The sequence below is a fragment of the Erinaceus europaeus genome, chromosome 11, assembly GCF_950295315.1.
Source record: "Erinaceus europaeus chromosome 11, mEriEur2.1, whole genome shotgun sequence".
Lineage (NCBI taxonomy): Eukaryota > Metazoa > Chordata > Mammalia > Eulipotyphla > Erinaceidae > Erinaceus > Erinaceus europaeus.
The window spans coordinates 105,608,141-105,628,752 of record NC_080172.1 but is presented as its reverse complement, the minus strand read 5'-3'; the positions used below and the strand labels follow the sequence as shown (position 1 = coordinate 105,628,752).

Genomic DNA, 20,612 nt, shown 5'->3' with positions numbered 1-20,612 from the left:
AACCCTGAACTTAGATGAATCCTGCCTAACCCATATATTTCTCTCCTTGAAAATTATAATAATTGATGATTTAGTCACGTTATCATAATACTTATTTTTTTTTCCCTCCAGGGTTATTGCTAGGGCTCTGTGCCAGGAACACAAATCCACTGTTCCCGGAGGCCATTCCCCCCCCCCATTTTTATCAGTTAGGGCAGAGAGAAACTGAGAGAGGAGGGGGAGATAGAGAGGGAAGAAGAGAGATAGACACCTGCAGACCTGCCTCACCGCTTATGAGTGACCCCCACTCCCCCTCCATGTGTGGAGCGAGGGCTCGAGTCTAGACACTCGTGCAGGTTCTTCGGCTTTGTCCTCTGTGCACTTAACCCGGTGCTCAACTTCCCAACACCCAAAGCCTGCCTGCCTTGATTTATTTTTCTTTTCAGCATTTCTGCTTTTTTAAAATTTTTTTTAATTTCTTTACTGGGGAATTAATGTTTTACATTCAACAGTAAATACAATAGTTTGTACATGCATAACATTCCCCAGTTTCCCATATAACAATACAACCCCCACTAGGTATTCTGAATCCTTCTTGGACCTGTATTCTCCCCACCCACCCACCCCAGAGTCTTTTACTTTGGTGCAATACAACAATTCCATTTCAGGTTCGACTTGTGTTTTCTTTTTTTTTTTCTGATCTTATTTTTCAACTTCTGCCTGAGAGTGAGATCATCCCATATTCATCCTTCTGTTTCTGAATTATTTCACTTAACATGAATTTTTCAAGGTCCAACCAAGATTGGCTGAAAACGGTGAAGTCACCATTTTTTACTGCTGAGTAGTATTCCATTGTGTATATAGACCACAACTTGCTCAGCCACTCATCTGTTGTTGAACACCTGGGTTGCTTCTAGGTTTTGGCTATTACAAATTGTGCTGCCAAGAACATATGTGTACACAGGTCTTTTTGGATGGTTGTGTTGGGTTCCTTAGGATCTATCCCCAGGAGAGGAATTGCAGGATCATAGGGGAGGTCCATTTCTAGCCTTCTGAGAGTTCTCCAGACTGTTCTCCACAGAGGCTGGACCAATTTGCATTCCCACCAGCAGTGTAGGAGGTTTCCTTTGACCCCACACCCTCTCCAGCATTTGCTGCTGTTAGATTTTCTGATGTATGACATTCTCACAGGAGTGAAGTGGTATCTCATTGTTGTCTTTATTTGCATTTCTCTGACAATCAGAGACTTGGAGCATTTTTCCATGTATTTCTTGGCCTTTTGGACCTCTTCTGTGGTGAATATTCTGTCCATGTCCTCCCCCCACTTTTGGATGGGGTTATTTGTTGTCTTGTTGTTGAGTTTGGCAAGCTCTTTATATATGTTGGTTATTAAACTCTTGTCTGATGTATGGCATGTAAAGATCTTCTCCCATTCTGTGAGGGGTCTCTTGGTTTGGGTAGTGGTTTCTTTTGCTGTGAAGAAGCTTTTTAATTTGATGTAGTCCAACAGGTTTATACTTGCCTTAGTCTTCTTTGTAATTGAATTCATTTCATTGAAGATGTCTTTGAAATTTATTCGGAAAAGAGTTCTGCCAATATTTTCCTCTAAGCATCTGATAGTTTGTGGTCTAACATCCAAGTCCTTGATTCTCTTGGAATTTACTTTTGTATTCGGTGAAATACAGTGGTTCAGTTTCATTCTTCTGCATGTTTCAACCCATTGTTTCCAACACCATTTGTTGAAGAGACTCTGCTTTCCCCATGTAATAGTCTGGGCCCCTTTGTCAAAGATTAGATGTCCATAGGTGTGGGGGCTCACTTCTGGGCTCTCAATTCTATTCCACTGGTCAGTGTGTCTATTCATGTTCCAGTACCAAGCTGTTTTGATGACAATGGCCCTATAATGCAGTTTGAGATCTGGGAGTGTGATGCCTCCGGTTATGTTATTTTTTCTCAAGATTGTTTTGGCAATTCTAGGTCTTTTCTGGTTCCAGATAAACATTTGTAGCATTTGTTCTAGTCTCCTAAAAAATGTGCTTGGGATCTTAATGGGGATAGCATTAAATTTGTAGATGGCTCTGGGTAGTATATTCATTTTGATGATGTTAATTCTTCCAACCCAGCCTTTATTTATTTTAACCAGAGCATTTCTCAGCTCTGGTTTATGGTGTTGTTGATGGTGTGTGTGTGTGTGGGGGGGTTTTGAATCTGGGACTTTGGAGCCTCTGGCATGAGAGTCTCTTTTCATAACCATTATGCTCTCTACTCCTGCCCATTAATTTCTTACTTATACTTTTATTTATGGTAGAGTAAGACCAGCCACAGTTACCAAACAGGTATGGAAATGTGATGAGCTTTTCTGACAGTTAAGGAACTCACTAAGATTAAATCAGTAATACAAGAAATACTAGAAACTTATAAATATGAAAAAACTAAACTTTCTCTCATATGGAGTCTTTATGAACAAGCAAATGTTCTGCATTTATGCAAGCTACTTTTATTTATAACTGAATTTTACAGTCATATTGGCTATATAATACTACTTAAATGAAAACAATAAAATTTAGCTCTATGACATGATCTATAACAATCTTTAAACTTAAAAATAAACAAAATATTTCCAAAAATATTTTGCAACAAAAGTGAAGAAACATAAAACACAATTTGTAGAAAGCATTGCTAGGAAGAACAACAATTAAACAAATCTAATTATATAACTATCTATTTAGGTTTTATGACAAAAGTATTAAATTAACGTACATATCTGAGACGGGAAAGATGTGGTTATTTTCTTCTGTGTCAGGTCACCTTTCAGTGTGCGTAATTCTGAGACTGCTTGTTTTCTCATCTGTAAAGAGAATTAATTCTCAAAAATCATCTTCACCTAAGCCTTCTAAAAATACACAGTTGGGCTATATACAGTGGGCTAAGTGCAGGTGGCTGAAAGCACAAGGACCGGCTCCCCACCTGCAGGGGAGTCACTTCACAGGCGGTGAAGCAGGTCTGCAGATGTCTGTCTTTCTCTCCCCCCTCTGTCTTCCCTCCTCTCTATATTTCTCTCTGTCCTATCCAACAACGACGACATCAGTAACAACAACAATAATAACTACAACAACAAGGGCAACAAAAGGGAATAAATAAATATTTTAAAAATATATAATTGTCATATAAATATGGGTTTTAGATCTACTTTAATTTGCTTCTCTCATTTGCCTTCAGTGTTTTCACTTTGAATCACTGTGGCTAATGTGTAAATCACAAGCTTCTTTAATAAGCATTCTTATTTACTTCTAGAGATGCTAGAACACATTCACTTTCATTGATACATAGACACAATAAAATTAGACTATTCTATTGAGCAAGAGTGAGATTTTTATTTTTTGCACAAGCCTCAAGATGTTTTATCTCCCTTGGCCTTCAGGGCTTAGTTGCTTTGGGCTGACAGAGTGGGAGGTAGGGGAAAGTACCACAGAGATGAAACTTCTCCCAGTGCAGGGGGCAGGGGTGTGTTCAAATACAGGCATATAGCTTAGCAAAACAAACACCCTCTCAAGTGAGCGTCTTGAAGGCCCCTAACTCTTTTGTTCTTAATTTACAAAGAAAACAAACAAGAAATACCAAATTTAATTTTGGTATTTGACTTCAAAATCGAATAAATATTTAATAAATATACTAGTATTTATCCTTCAGTGATCACTCTTCTAAGTGTATCAACTCTAGTGTAACTGCTATCTACACCTACCCATCTGTTAGGATTGAAGAATTTCATACTTCACCCCAAGCCTAATATAAGGACCTGTTAATTTTATAGGATTTTCATATTATATCACACCAGGAGCAGAACTGCCTAGGCCATACTATCTTGTGGTTGCAGGAGATTCAGGTTTGGTTTTCTGTGCCCTAATTCCAAATTTTACAATTTCAGCTAAATTGTTGGAAATCATCAATAAATATTCTTGTCTTCTACTTAGTGTGAGTAAATGTAGCATCCTCCCACCCCTCATTGTATAAGCTAAAATCGTGGTTCTTTTTGTCTCTTCTACTTTATATTTTTATTATTTTTTTTTTATTATATTTATTTATTTTCCCTTTTGTTGTCCTTGTTGTTTTATTGTTGTTGTTATTGATGTCGTTGTTGTTGGATAGGATAGAGAGAAATGGAGAGAGGAGGGGAAGACAGAGAGGGGGAGAGGAGAGAAAGATAGACACCTGCATGCTGGGAAATTGTGCAGATGCAGTCACATCTGCCATATTGTCCCCTCAGGCTACTGCTAGTTCCCTCGAGAGTTGGGACATTCTCAGAGTGCCTGTTTCGCCATGTTGTACCCTCAGGACATTGTCTATTTCCCCACGATATTTGGAGTGCTCTGGTTACTCCTCCCCCCTCCCATTCTCACGAGAGTTATCATCCTATCCTGGAGTGCTATGGTTACTCCTCCCCCTTCCCATTCTCGTGAAAGCTGCTCCTATAAAAGCCCTTCTTCTTCCTCACCTTGTTCTCTTGCCAGCGCTCCACTTCGGTGTCCAGACGCAGGAAAGGTCACTGCGTGAGGAGGCCATTTTCGCTACCTCCACGTGGCCCAACCTGCTTCTCTAGCACCCAACTCTGAGGTGTCAGTGCAAATAAAGATTTGTGTTCCCTCTTCACTCCGGACCCCCTCTCTCTCTTCTCCGTGGCACACCTGCAGACCTGCTTCACCACCTGTGAAGCGACTCCCCTGCAGGTGGAGAGCCCGGGCTCGAACCGGGATCCTTACGCGGGTCCTTGCACGTTGTGCCACCCGCTGCCACCTGACTCCCGTCTTTCCTACTTTTGTAACTGATAATCTAACTTAGGTTTAAACCATTCGTAAGTGATTTTTACGAGGGTACATGTTTTTCATAAGAAAAGAGCATTGAGAAAGCTAAAGACTGGTATTTTTATTATTCCTTTCTCTACACAGCTATGCTTAATATGTGTACAAGTTTCCATACAGGCTGTCTGCATCTTTTGAATACACAGTCTTCTTCCGTCCGTCCGTCCTTCCTTCCTTTCTCCCTCCCTCCCTCCCTTCCTTTCTAATTACTTTTTTATTAAACTCATTCTAAAACACATTTTGATTTAGCCAGAGAACACCTTCCTCCTTTCTTTCTTTCTTTCTTTCTTTCTTTCTTTCTTTCTTTCTTTCTTTCTTTCTTTCTTTCTCTCTCTCTCTCTCTCTCTCTCTCTCTGCCTCCAGGGTTATGGCTAGTGCTCAGTGCTGGCACTACAAATCCACTGCTACTTGCCACCGTTTCCCGTGCTCCACATTTTATTGGACAGGACAGAGAGAAATTGAGAGAGGAGGTGGGGGGGAGAAAAAGAGGTGGAGGGAGGAGAGAAAGACACCTGTAGACCTGCTTCGTCACTTGTGTCGCACCCCCCTGCTGGTGGCAAGCCAGGGGCTCGAACCAGGATCCTTGCATGGATCCTTGCACTTAGTGCTGTGTGTGCCACTGTCTGGCCCCCTGAATACACAGTCTTTATTCTTTGAATACATTACATTTTAAAGTCTGTCAGAACTGCATGTCAAATAAGTCATATTGTCTTATAAATATCTGTTTGTTGTTGCTTTGCCAGCAGGGTTATCATTGGGACTTGGGACTCAGTGCCTGTAGATGACTCCCCAGCTCCCCAGAGGTGTTGTTGTTTTGTTTTGTTTTTTGAGAGGATGAGACAGAGAGCTAGAGATGGAGATGGAGACAGAGAAAGAGGGACACCTGCAGCTCTACTCTGCTGCTTGTGAAGCTTCCTCTTGCAGATGGGGACCAAGGATTTGAACTCAGGTCCTTGAGCATGGCGGTACTGCATGTACTCTAGTGAGTGTGCCACCATCTGATCCCTCTCTCTTGCTTTTTTATCCTGTATTTTAAAGTTTGATCTTTTCAGTACTAAGTCAGGATTTAGTTTTGAGAATACTTCGAGTGAAAATAACTTAAGAGTTGCAGTCTAATATAGTAGCCACTTGCCACAAGTAGCTATTTAAATTAAAATTACTAACATTTAAAATTCAGTTCCTCAGTCACTACCTTTTAAATACTTGATATCCTTATGTAGCTAGAGGCTGACATATTGGGCAGTAAAGGCATGGATCATTTCCATTATTGTACAAAGTATTAAAGGAATTGATACTTCCATAAAGAATTCATTCTGAGGAACTATTTCTAATATTTCTAATAATGAAATGAGAGCATTCACACAACTATTCTTTATTCCTGTTAGTAACTCAACAGAGTATTCTCAACAAAGAGCTATTTATTGCATGTATATTTCAGAGATTATTTCAATGACCTACTAATTAGTTGCAATTTTTATCAAATAAGTATTTCTAGGACCCTTCCCATATCAGAGGTGCTATGGGATAAACTTAACTGAGTCATAATTAATGCACTAAGGCAAACAATATCTAGTAGAGGCCTATGGGTGTGTGTGTGTGTGTGTGTGTGTGTGTGTATTTTCAGAGAAAGAGAGACAACTATCCAAAAGCAGTGAGAAAGTTCAGTTGTTTGTCTTATTTATGAGTGAGTGATACAGAATTGTCTTCCTTTAAGATAGTCATTCAGACTTCATACTGACTGAAAGTCCTTTAAATTTTTAGTGAAATTTTGCCCTTTTTACAACATGGCATCTTTTCACAAAATTTAGTGCTATTTTTGCAGTTTTTAAACTCATCCTCTTTATTGTCAAGTTAACTATTTTAGAAACAGTCAATTCCTAGTACCTTTATTAATACTGCCAAATAACATGCCAAAATATTTTATTTCAGGATAAATGTTATAATTTGACTGGAAGAGATGCAAATTACCTTGACTTCTATTAAGAGTTTTATTTTGTCATTATCCAGTTTTCTCTTAAGTTGTTCAATTGCATGTTGTACCTCAGTGATCTGAATTATAAGGTAATTCTGTGTAGGACATATAAAGAGGTTTTATTTAGAATAACAATTATACATTACATATTTTAACTGCCTTATAACTATAGACTATAAAGAACAAATTATAACTATAACCTATTCCATAAAGTAAATGTAGTGTTTTGGAGTATGTTGTTATTATTATTGATTTCTTCTTACTACTGTTGTACATAGATATTTATAAAAGTTATTAATTAGTACCATAAAAGCCAACAGTTATTACTATGACAGGTATATATTACTGTGTATAGCACCAAAGCGAGAGACTCTGGGGAAGGAACAGAATAGGGGGTTTGGGGGAGTGTCTTGGCATCCCAGGATTGAAGTGAGAGAATTTTGCAGACACCTGTCACATAGAGCAGGGAAATTTTGCCCAGGTGTAGACAACAATTCTGTCAACTGTTGACCCTGCAGTAAAGTTAGGAAAAAAGTAAGGATTTTTTTTTTCAATTATCAGCTATGAACCTATTCAGATTTTACAATAAATATATCTAAAATCGCAAACTTTTTCACTTAATGACAGAGAACAAATTGATGGTTTCCAGAGATGGGGTGAGATATGGGGGAACAGATGAACTGAATCAAAATGTACCCCAAAACTTTCAGCTAAAATACAAATAAGTTCTGAGAATATACTATCCCATATAGAAATTATAATTAAGATGTTGTATTATATATTTGAAATTTGGGTGTAGATATTTTTTGTTTGCTTTTATTTTTGTGATCAGATTACCACTTAGTTCTGGCCATTGATGGTAGAGAGACTGAACTTGGGATCTCTTGAATGCAAGTCTCTTGGCAACTACTATATTATCCAAGAATGTGCATCTTGAAAGTTCTTGTTATGAGGAAAAATAATTGTAACTGTGAGGTGATGAATTTTTCATTAAAACTATTGTTATATTTACTTCACAATGCATACATTGACCAAATCATTATGCTATACACCTTAAACTAATACAATTTTTACACAATTTAATACAATTATATGCCAATTACATCTCAATTAATATGGGAGGAAAATAAAGCAATATACTATTAATTCATAGCATGTCTAACGTTAAATGCATGCTGAGTTAACTTGTAAAAATCTCTTTCCAGGAAGTCGGGTGGTAGCACAGTGGGTTAAGCACACGTGCAAAGCACAAGGACCGGCTTAAGGATCCCGGTTCAAGCCCCTGGCTCCCCACCTGCAGTGGAGTCGCTTCACAGGCGGTGAAGCAGGTCTGTAGGTATCTATCTTTCTCTCCCCCTCTCTGTCTTCCCCTTCTCTCTCCACTTCTCTCTGTCCTATCTAACAACGACGACATCAACAATAAAAACTACAACGATGAAAAACAACAAGGGCAACAAAAGGGAAAATAAATATAAAAAACAGAAATAAAATTTTTTTAAAAAATCTCTTTCCAGGGAGTCGGGCTGTAGCGCAGCGGGTTAAGCGCAGGTGGCGCAAAGCACAAGGACCGGCATAAGGATCCCAGTTCGAACCCCGGCTCCCCACCTGCAGGGGAGTCGCTTCACAGGTGGTGAAGCAGGTCTGCAGGTGTCTATCTTTCTCTCCTCCTCTCTGTCTTCCCCTCCTCTCTCCATTTCTCTCTGTCCTATCCAACAACGACAACAACAATAATAACTACAACAATAAAACAACAAGGACAACAAAAGGGAATAAATAAATAAAATTTAAAAAAAAAATCTCTTTCCAGATGTTTGAGATCAACCAACAAAAATGAAGCCAGTAAATAGCCTGTATATTTTGCTTTTTGCTAAATTATACAGTGATATTGTTCAATTAAAAATAAACTTCATGTACCTGAAAATAAACTCAATGTCTCTGATTCAAGATGATCTCAATAAAAATGTGTCAAAATTGAATATAATTTGATGATTTATTTAAAACAGCAGTATCTTCAGATTTCATGGCTGTTAATAACTGCCCGGCTCCAAATAAAATAAATTAATGTGATGAGTGAAGAGTTAGTTCCCCCTACTGTATTTCATCACAGAATCATTATTTTTCCTCAAAGAGTTGAAGAAAGTGACCATACCCTAGTTAATGAGGTAGATCCTAATTAGTCTAAATAGTTACCATACAGCCACATTGCATTTTCTGGTCATTATTATTTCAGGAGTAAGCTTGGTTGATCTCCCACCAGAAAGGAAAATGTTATATATTCCAGAAGGATGAGAGAATTCCTCTTGCTCTGGAGGTATACAGCCCTACTTGTCATTGGCAATTCTATGCCACCTCAAGAAAAATTCATCCGAAAGTGAAGCCAGCAGTGAAGTAATCAAAAGGAAATATCAGAAGCACCTTGCTCCTTAAAGACAGCATTAATGCACTGATAGAATCTCCCAAGCATTCACAAAGGAAATTCTCTTAGTGTTTAAGCCATTTTAGGTCAAGGTTTTGTTATCTGTAGCCCTAACCATCAACACACGATAACACTAATAATTACAAAGCATACGTGTTCAATGGAACATTTTGATAGAATGAATACCTTTGAGTCTGAGATGTTTGCCAGATTTCTGGGTTTCATCTTGATCTCCCTGGCTTCAAGCTGCATGAGTAATTTTTTATAGTAAAGTTCTAAGTCTTCTCGGAGTTTTGTTAAAACCTCCTCCAATGAAGCTGTGACTTTTTTTGTTTCAAAGTACTTCTTCTTCCAACCATCAGAAGCTACCCCTCCAAAAAAAAAAAAAAAGTAGTTTTGAGTCTCATGACTTTTCATTTTAGAAACAAACCTAGAGAAAAATGCATTTTCCCCAAATAGACTCTCTGCCTCCATTCTTGACCTTAGAGGTCTACCCTATATAGCAATCATCCTTCTAAAATATTTTATTACTAGTTTAAAAGTCCTTCAATGACTTCCCATCTTACTTAAGGATAAGACTCACTCTCTTTAAATTGGGATCTATCTGTTCTTTATTGAGTTTGAATTTTATTTCCCTCGACATTCTTCCTTTTGTATCATGCTCGAGTCATAAATGATCTCAGTTCAGGCCCTTAATGTCAAAATTCATTTTTATCTCTGAGCCCTGACATTTAGTGTTTCTTTTGGTCTTCTATTTTCCCCTTATCTCTTTACATGCCTACCACCTAACTGCTTAAATCTTAGTATCACTTCAAAAATGCCTTTCTTAAAAATCCTAGTTAGAGGACTGGCAAGATAGTTCACCTGAACAGTGATTACTTTGTCATGCAAGTTCGAAATTAAAAACGGGCTCCCACCACAGGGAAGGAAGCTTCTGTGTTGTGAGGTGTGGTGTCTTTCTTTCTATCTCTGTCTCTTAACTTTCTATCTGAAAAAGGAAGGAAGGAAGGAAGGAAGGAAGGAAGGAAGGAAGGAAGGAAGGAAGGAAGGAAGGAAGGAAGGAAGGAAGAAAGGAAAGAAAGAAGGGAAGGAGGGAGGGAGGGAGGGGGAGAAATGGAGGAAAAGAGAAAGGAAATCCTAACTAAAGCATCTCTCCTCTCCTGCCCCATCATTCTCTACTGTCTCTTTTTAAAAGTTGGCTTTTTAGCTCTGATTAGCAGCTGATATTGTCTTATTTATTTATTGTCTTTCTTCTCCCATTAGAAGGAAGCTTTGTAAAGGCCAGGCATGTCTTTCATCTTTACTGCTATATCCTCAGCACTTAAAATGATGCTGACAATTGAGGTATATAGTGGTATCATTAAATATTTTATGATTGGTAGTCGGTGCCTTTCATTTTGAAGCATTCTTACTGAAATAGCAAGTGAGTGGTGCTTTATAATGATGAACATCTGAAATTTATTTAACATTTAATGCACATTTACTTCAATTGACATTATAAAATACAAATAGAAGCTCATTCTTGTGAACAGAAAGAGTAAGCCACAAAGAGGAAGTATCACTTGGCTATGTACTCTAGTACAAGAATATTGGTCTTGTGATTTTAGTCTATTAGTCAAACTAGTTTGATACAATTGTTCTTTTTATAGTACAAGACTGACTCACTGACTCCACTTCCATAGCAACACTTTACTGTTATAAGCTAGGTGTGTCATAAATATCTCCTGACATTATTTATAACCTTCAGTTATAACCTATAGAACTAAAGACAAAAAAAAAAAGTTAAACCATTTACTCACTCATATACATTTAACCCTTATAATCCTTAAATACAAGACAGAGTTTGGGTTTCACAAGTGATTTAACGTTTTTAAAACCATTATGTTCTACATTCTTCAGCCTGGCTCATCTCTTCCATTTCCATCAGACACAACACTGTTTCCAATTCATTACAAAGAAACTACCTTTTGTTGTTGTTATTGTTTTTCTTTTTTCCTTTTTTTTAACCAGAGCACTCTTCAACTCTGGCTTATGGGGGTGCGGGGGACTGAGACTCTGGGACTTTGGAGCCTCAGGCATGAGAATCTGTTTGCATAACCATTAAGCTATCTACCCTCCAGGCCCAGTTTGTTTGTTTTTTGATAATACAAACTGAAAATATTATTAGGAGCAATGAATGATTTCTGTAAGTGGCAGAGTTCAAAGCAAGTATCATTTTTTTTTTTTGCATTTCTTTTTTTTCCAACTCCAGTATTACTTTATTGAGAAATTGTTGGTTTACAGGATTGTCATTGTCACAAGGTTGCATTTCTTTTTTTTTTTTTTAATTTTTTTCTTTTTTTTTTATTGGGGAATTAATGTTTTACATTCAACAGTAAGTACATTGGTTTGTACATGCATAATGTTCCCCAGTTTCCCTTATAACAATACAACCCCCACTAGGTATTCTGAATCCTTCTTGGACCTGTATTCTCCCCACCCACCCACCCCAGAGTCTTTTACTTTGGTACGATACGCCAATTCCATTTCAGGTTTTGTGTTTTCTTTTTTGATGTTGTTTTTCAACTTCAGCCTGAGAGTGAGATCATTCCATATTCATCGTTCTGTTTCTGACTTATTTCACTTAACATGAATTTTCCAAGGTCCATCCAAGATTGGCTGAAAACGGTGAAGTCACCATTTTTTACAGCTGAGTAGTATTCCATTGTGTATATAGACCACAACTTGCTCAGCCATTCATCTGTTGTTGGACACCTGGGTTGCTTCCAGGTTTTGGCTATTACAAATTGTGCTGCCAAGAACATATGTATACACAGATCTTTTTGGATGGATGTGTTGGGTTCCTTAGGATCTATCCCCAGGAGAGGAATTGCAGGATCATAGGGGAGGTCCATTTCTAGCCTTCTGAGAGTTCTCCAGACTGTTCTCCACAGAGGCTGGACCAACTGACATTCCCACCAGCAGTGTAGGAGGGTTCCTTTGACCCCACACCTCCAGCATTTGCTGCTGTTAGATTTTCTGATGTATGACATTCTCACAGGAGTGAAGTGGTATCTCGTTGTTGTCTTTATTTGCATTTCTCTGACAATCAGAGACTTGGAGCATTTTTTCATGTGTTTCTCAGCCTTTTGGACCTCTTCTGTGGTGAATATTCTGTCCATGTCCTCCCCCCACTTTTGGATGGGGTTATTTGTTGTCTTGTTGTTGAGTTTGGCAAGCTCTTTATATATGTTGGTTATTAAACTCTTGTCTGATGTATGGCATGTAAAGATCTTCTCCCATTCTGTGAGGGGTCTCTTGGTTTGGGTAGTGGTTTCTTTTGCTGTGAAGAAGCTTTTTAATTTGATGTAGTCCAATAGTTTTATACTTGCCTTAGTCTTCTTTGTAATTGAATTCATTTCATTGAAGATGTCTTTAAAATTTATTCGGAAAAGTGTTCTGCCAATATTTTCTTCTAAGTATCTGATAGTTTGTGGTCTAACATCCAAGTCCTTGATCCACTTGGAATTTACTTTTGTATTTGGTGAAATACAGTGGTTCAGTTTCATTCTTCTGCATGTTTCAACCCATTGTTTCCAACACCATTTGTTGAAGAGACTCTGCTTTCCCCATTTAATAGTCTTGAGCCCCTTTGTCAAAGATTAGATGTCCATAGGTGTGGGGCTTTTTTTTTTTTTTTTTTGCATTTCTATACACAGTGTGTTGGGGGAAAGAGAAAGTAAGGAAACAACCCAAATAAACCCTGACCCCTCCCCCCCCAAAAAAAATACCTTGGAGTAGGGCTAGAGGGATATTGTTTTTAGCTTTTGTTCTATTCTTCTAAAAAAAAGAAGTGAATGGGATATTGATGGGGAATGCATTAAAATTGTATGTGGCTCTGGGTAGTATATTCATTTTGATGATGTTAATTCTGCCAACCCATGCACATGGAATATCTTTCCACTTCTTTGTATCTTTTTCTATTTCCTTGAATCTGACTCCTAATTTTCATAAGAAGTCTTTCACTTTGGTTAGGTTTATTACTAGGTATTTTATTGTTTTTGTTGCTGCTGTAAAAGGAGCTGATTTCTGGATTTCTTCTTCTGTTACCTTAGTGTTTTCATAGAAGAATGCCCTGACTTTTGTATGTTAATTTTGTAGCCTGACACCTTACTATATTGCCTGATAATTTCCAAAAAGCTTCCTGCTGGATTCTTAGGTCTTTCAATGTATACCATCAAGTCATCTGCAAAGTGAGAGTTTAACTTCTCTTCCTATCTATAACCCTTTAATTCTTTGCTGCTGCCTGATTGCTATGGTAAGAACTTCCAACACTAAGCTGAATAATAATGGTGATAGTGGGCAGCCCTGTCTAGTACCTGATCTGAGGGGAAACTAGAGAGATATCGTAATGATTATACAAAAGACTTTCATGCCTGAGGCTCTAAGATCCCAGGCTCAATTCCTTGTACCTTATATTAAGCCAGAGTTGAGCAGTGCTTTGATTTAAAAAAAAAAAAAATCTAGAGTTGAGCAGTGCTTTGATAAAAGAAAGAAAGAGCCTTAAAATAAGTCAAATACAAGAGATCTGAGATCTTTCAATTAAAACTATAAGGCATTATTAGAAGGAAGAGTAAAATGGAAAGAAATGGGAGGATATTTCATGTACATGGTTTGGGAGAATAAACATTGTTAAAATTTCATCTTGTTTAAAGCAATTTATAAATTCAATGCAATCCTTACCAAGTCTCAGCGGTAGTTTTCAAAGTAACAGAACAATTCTAAAATGCATATAGGACCCGAAAAGATCATGATTAGTCAAAGTAATTCTGAGAGAAAAGAATAGTAAACCAGGGACCGGGTGGTGGCACATCTGGCTGAGTGGAAATATTATAGTGCCCAAGGGCTCTGGTTCAAGCTCCGGACCCTGCCTTCACCCCATCCCCCCTCCCCTGTCGCCACCTGCAAGATGAAAGCTTCGCAAGCAGTGAAGCTGGACTGCAGAGGTTTCCCTGCCTCTCTTCCTCTCTATCTTCTCCTTCCCTCTAGATTTCTCTCTGACTATCCAATAAATAAATAAATAGGGTGTTGGGCAGTAGCACATATGGTTAAGCACATATGGTGCAAAGTACAAAAACTGGCATAAGGATCTCGGTTCGAGTCCCCGGCTCCCCCCCTGCAGGGGAGTCGCTTCACAGGTCTGCAGGTGTCTATCTTTCTCTCTCCCTGTCTGTCTTCCCCTCCTCTCTTGACTTCTCTCTGTCCTATCCAACAACAACAACAATAACAACAATAATAAAAACAACAATAAATAACAAGGGCAACAAAAGGGAAAAAACAGCCTCCAGAAGCAGTGAATTTGTAGTGCAGGCACTGAGGCCCAGCCATAACCCTGGAGACAAAAAAAAAAAGGTAAATAAATAAATAAATAAAATATGAAAAACAAAAAAACAATACCAAAAGCATATAGGGGAGTCTAACGGGTTCACGGAAGGCTTCTCAAATGATTAATCTTTAAAATGAAATTAAATGACTGGAAGAAAATGGCTAGGTGAGTTTGAAAGGAGGGGAGAGAAGGAGCAGACAGATACAGAAGTAGAAGGAGCAGATACAGAAGGAGCAGATACAGCAGATACAAAAGGAGCAGATACAGAAGTAGAAAAGAAAGGTAGGGGCCTGGGGTGGCACACTCAGTTGAGATCGAATGTCACCACATGCAAGGCAAAAGCTACTTGAATGGTGAAGCATATCTCTCTTTCTCTCTCTTCCTCTACAGCTCCCCCTTCCATGTGTTTCTCTCTGTTCTTGTCCAATAAATGAATAAATAAGTAAAGAAGTGAAAAGGAAAAGAAAGGACAAACATACATGAAAACATATTATACCAAGCAGCACACTTCAGATCACAGCATATACAACATTTCCCCCTGGACTCCAATCTTCTTGACCTCTTCCATGCAGGTGTGCTGACTTTATATTTCAATACATAAGATTCCTTAATTCTTATATCAGTTTTGTCGAGATAAATCATTCCTACTTCATCTGATTATCTTTTCCTCACTGGAATATAAACTCTTTGAGGGCAGGAATAAGAGTGTATCTGTGTGCAAGTGTTTCTTCAGCCTATACAATGATAGTTAACTCGAGCAGATACTAAAAATATATTTAGTAGTGAATGTAATAAGGGGCAAAGGAGACAGCATAATCATACAAAAAGACTTTCATGCCTGAGGCGCCAGTGTCCCAGATTCAACTCCCCATACCACCATAAATCAGAGCTGAGCAGTGCTCTGGTAAACAAAACCAAAAAAAAAAAAAAAAAAAAAAACCCAGTAAATAATAAATGCATATTAGTTACAACAAATATTTATTTTGCCTCCAGGGTTATTGTTGGGGCTCAGTGCTGGCCCTACAAAACCATTGCTCCTGGTGGTCATTTTTCCCATTTTGTTGGATATGACAGAAAGAAACAGAGAGGGGAGGGAGAGAGAAAGAGACACACCTGCAGACCTACTTCCCCACTTGTGAAGTGTTCCCCCTGCAGGTGGGGAATGGAGCCTCCAACCCGGATCCTTGCACAGATCTTTGAGATTCATACTCTGTGCACTTATCCAGGTACCACTGCCTGCCCACCCCCCAAAGATTTTATAGAAACATGTATAAGCATGCTGCTTTTACTGGAGAAGTTGAAATAAGACGCTATAGTTAACTAATATCAAAGGTGTAGCACTTAAATTATAGCAGTAAAATATTAAATATAAGTTATAGTTTCATTATTTATTCTAAAAACATAAATTCTATACAGCAAGTTTTTATAGTGATAAAAGGTATGTGGTAAACTTTACCATGACATCGCTTCAACTTATTCTGTTCAAACAGCTTTTCAACTTCTTTAATTAGTTCTTCTCTAATTCTTTCCAAATACTGCCTTTCTTCCTTTACCTGTTCCATCTGTTCGATAATCTCCTCTCCTAAAATGAGTATAACCCACATTCAACTATTTCTGAAAACTAAAAGATGCTTCGTATACAGAATTTAAAGCTTAAAAGTATGTAAGACAGCAGGAATAAACTTTACCCCCAAATCTGCATTTGTTGCAGTATTGCTTTTGCCACCACTGGAAATTGAAAAATCATTTCAGTTTTTAAGAGTGAAATATAGGGGCCGGGTGATGGCGCACCTGGTTGAGCGCACACATCACAGTGCACAAGGACACAGGTTTGAGCCCCCAGTCCTCACCTGCAGGGGGGAAAGCTTCAGGAGTGGTGAAGCAGGGCTACAGGTATCTTCTCTGTCTCTCTCTTCTACCACCCCCTCCCCCCTGGATTTCTGGCTGTCTCTATCCAATAAATAAATAAATAAAGATTAAAAAATTAAAAAGAGTGAAACATAATGGAATTTATATATTTGTATAGGAGATATGTGTGTGTGTGTGTGTGTGTGTGTGTGTGTGTGTGTGTGTGTGTGTAAGTACATTTCTTCTGCATTTACACATAGCTCTAGAATTAGGTAATTTTCATGTATGTATATTTCTGGGTTGGACTTTTTAGTAAATTATCTTGGGTCCAAAGTTACTATACTTACATTTTACATGGAAAATGTATATTTCAGGGGCCAGGCAGTGGCGCACCTGGTTAAGTGCACACACTACAGTGATCAATGATGCAGGTTCAAGCCCCTGGTCCCCACCTGCAGGGGGAAAGCTTCACAACTGGTGAAGCAGAGCTGCAGGGGTCTCTCTCCTTCTCTATCTGCCCCTCCCCTCTCAATTTCCATCTGTCTTTATCCAGTAAGAGATAAATAAAAATACTTTTAAAAAGAAAAATGTATATTTCAGAGTATATAACTAAATCCAGAAATATTTTAGTGACAGTACATTCTACCATCAATATAAAATTTATAGACTTGATTTTTTTTACTTCCTGATACAATGTGCATAACATTTATCATTTCAACCACTTTCAATGCATCTTTCAACTTCTTTACTTACATTTGCAATGTTATATAATGTAACCATCACTCATCTCTCGAATTTTTGTTAGCTTTCCAAATGAACTCTCTTTCCCCAGTAAACACTGATTCCTTATTAACTTTATCTCACAGACTCATCTGTACTTACAGTGTCACCATACTTACTCTCTATTTGTAACAAAGAGATATCACTTATTCCTGGCGAAAGAACAGGATGACAAGAAGATGAAGAGTAATCAAAAAGATCTGGAAGGGTGATATACTCTTTTTTACCCATCTGTAGACAAACGTGAAAATCACTAAGATCAGTAGAGTGACACAACATTTTTCAGTAGCAGTATATTATTTTTAATTTTCCAATGTGTACATGGGAAATAAACACCCGAAACTAATAGAGTGATCTCAGGATTTCACATCTGATGGGACAGAATCAGACATGAATTATACATTTATAGAAAATAGCAAGCAACCACAGCTTAGTCTGGGAAGAGAGGTCCCTGAATGCTGCAGTGGAATAATGAAATAAGGATCAGAGATGGTAAGACAGAGCAGTCTCTATGAAGAAGCCAAGAGAAAGATATTTCTAACATGTAGGAAGACTGAGGTAGTAGTCAAGGGAACTTACAGCTTCTGAGACAGAAAAATGCTGTGGAAGCATAACAATCATGGGTATAAGGTATGTGAAAACTTGCAAGTGGCTGAAGTGAGAACTCTGCTGAATTAAGTTAGTAGAAAAGAATCTAAAGAAAGCAGATCCCATACCCAAGAGGACCCATATATTTTTAAACATTACATTTCCATTATCACAACAGGAGAGGGTGTTTCTGATCTAAGAAGCAGGAAAGCCAACAAGTAGCACTCCCTGTTCTTCCTAAAAACAAAAACAAAAACAAAAACAAAAACGGGGCCAGGCTATAGCACAGAGGCTTAATCACACGTGGCGCAAAGTGCAAGGACTGGCTAAGGGTCCTGGTTCAAGCCCCCAACTTGTGGGGAGGGGGGTCGCTTCATGAATGGTGAAGCTGGCCTGCAGGTGTCTCTTTCTCTCCCCCCTCTGTCTTCCCTTCCTCTCTCCATTTCTCTCTGTCATATCCAACAACGACGACAGCAATAACAACAATAATAGTAACAACGACGACGAAAAACAACAAGAGCAACAAAAGGAAAAAAAATGGCCTCCAGGAGCATTGGATTTATATTGCAGGCACTGAGTCCCAGCAATAACCCTGGAGGCAAAAATAAATAAATAAAATAAATTAAAAAACTGTTATTACTGGTATAAAGACCCAACACAAAACACAAATAAACATGGATAACATCTACAAAACAAACTAGCATCCAGAGTTACTTTCAAAAACCCTTCAGAATGAGAAGACAAAACAAAATAGGCAATCATGAAGCAGAGAAAAGTCTAAGAATTATAAGTATTTTTAGATATCAACAAACACCAAAAGTCAGAATTGGAAATGGAAAAATAATAGGAAGATATGAAATGAAGTTTGGTGAAACTAAAGGGCAAAATAAACTGTCTCAACAAATTAGTAGAAGTTCTTGAAAGTGAACATATGAACAAAAAAATATAGTAAGGATAAGGGAGAATAAAAAATAGCAGGAAAGTAGGAGGAAATAATAAGGTCAGGGCTGGGGAGTAACACAGTGGTTCTGCAAAAGACTGAAGCCCGAGGGAGGCTCTGAGGTACCCACATCAAGCTCCAGCACTGTCACACGCCAGAGCTGAGCAGTGCTCTGGTCTCTTTCCTTCTTGTCTCTCATTAAAATAAAATAAGGAAAATATTTAAAATAGAAACGAATAGATCAGATAGACATTGAGGATACAATAATGGCCAATATCAGATTTAAATAATATTTTAAATCATACCAGACTGCTCTCTCTTCCAGTGACAGAAACTCTATCATCTTCATCTTTCCAAAGTAATTGACTGTAAGAAATGACAGATATGATGGTCATATTAAAAGCGATCTCGTGAACACTAATTTTTCACATTTGGTCTTATTTGCTATTTTGTAAATACAAATATGACATCAAAAAACTTAAGTCAGCCTGAGATAATTATATCTTCCAAACTTATTCATGGTGAATATAAACTACATCTAGCCTGAGTAATAAAATCATGTTTCATTGTTTTACAGCTAAATCATAATCAAATATCTATGGCAAAGTAAAATAAATAGAAACATAGATGTTTATAAAATCTAACAGTTGTCTAGTAGCCAGTGGTGGTGGGCCTGGTAGAGGGCACATGTTACAATGCTGAAGGACTTTGGTTCAGGGCGCTGATCCTTACCTGCAGGGGAAGCTTCATGACAGATGAAGCAGTGCTACAAGTCTCTCTCTCTCTCTCCATCTCTCTCTTTCCCTCTCTCCCCTTCTCTTTTTTCCTCCTTCTATTTTAAGTTCTCTGTCACTATCCAATAAGTAAAAAAATATTTTTAAAAATCTGGTTGTCTTAATTTAAAAAAAAAATTTTCACAAAACTGTTAAGTATTATAACTCTGAAATAAGTTGACATAAAACTCAAACATATTGATTAGTCTACCCAAAAAAAGAATCTAAAGGGGCAGAAAAATTGATTGTTTGTAAGAAAGGCAAAATAAATAAATAAAATAAAATAAAATAAATTCTGCCTTAAGTTTTCCTCTTAGTAATAAAAAAATTTCAACAGAAATATGTTTAAGTAATAAAATATCTTTTGTACTGGAAATAAGTGTTGTCATATAACGAAGGTCAGGGACAACAAGGTAGCTTGTGCTCCTGTCTTGACTTAGCTTTGAGTCCTGCATTCACATGCTGCAGGAAACTTCAGTGCTCTGTGACTTTCTCCCTCTCGCTCTGTCCCCTCCCCCTTCTCCTGCTCCTCTTCAAATTTTGTCATCACCAGGCTTTCACTCCTCTGAGGTGACTTTTTCAGATAGAAAGAGACAGAGGAAGAGAGAGAAAGATAGCATGGCCCCAAAGCTCCCTCATGTGTGATGGGAACCAGGCCCAAACTGGCATCCTCCTCATGACAGAACAGACACACTACCAGGTGAACTTCCCTGCCAGCCCTCAGCTTCTCTCAATAACTAATATTACTGTTTCTCTCAGAGCTTAGAATGTGGCATTTGGAATACATGTCTCTGTGTGTTGACATTTTAAATATATATTCAATTACCTTTTTTTGTTGCTAGAGCGATCTTTATTTGAGTCTTCCAATGACCCGGGAAGTTCCGAATTTCCATTTTCCTTTTTACCAGCCAGGCTTTCTTTGGCAGTGGTATTCTCTTCAATGGATACTGATATCATCCATAGCAAATGAAGTGAATAATATTAAGAAAATACCAAAATAAAAGTTTACTTTTACAACATAATATACTCATTTTGTTTCAAAATTTCTATAAACGTTGACTATCACATATATATGATAGAAGGCATGCTTTGCAA

General features: G+C 37.9%; 1 protein-coding gene across 1 annotated transcript in view; it reads right to left on the bottom strand.

Annotated features, from left to right (window-relative positions):
* SPATA1 (spermatogenesis associated 1) overlaps positions 1–20,612 on the bottom strand; it is a 53,822-nt gene that overhangs the window by 9,349 nt on the left and 23,861 nt on the right. The window contains exons 6-12 of the mRNA XM_060202258.1: positions 20,344–20,464; positions 19,050–19,110; positions 17,336–17,447; positions 16,045–16,170; positions 9,410–9,588; positions 6,804–6,902; positions 2,740–2,827 (exon numbers count right to left, since the gene is read on the bottom strand). Of these exons, the coding sequence (XP_060058241.1) occupies positions 2,740–2,827; positions 6,804–6,902; positions 9,410–9,588; positions 16,045–16,170; positions 17,336–17,447; positions 19,050–19,110; positions 20,344–20,464 (786 nt within the window). The remainder of the gene's footprint in view (positions 1–2,739; positions 2,828–6,803; positions 6,903–9,409; positions 9,589–16,044; positions 16,171–17,335; positions 17,448–19,049; positions 19,111–20,343; positions 20,465–20,612) is intronic.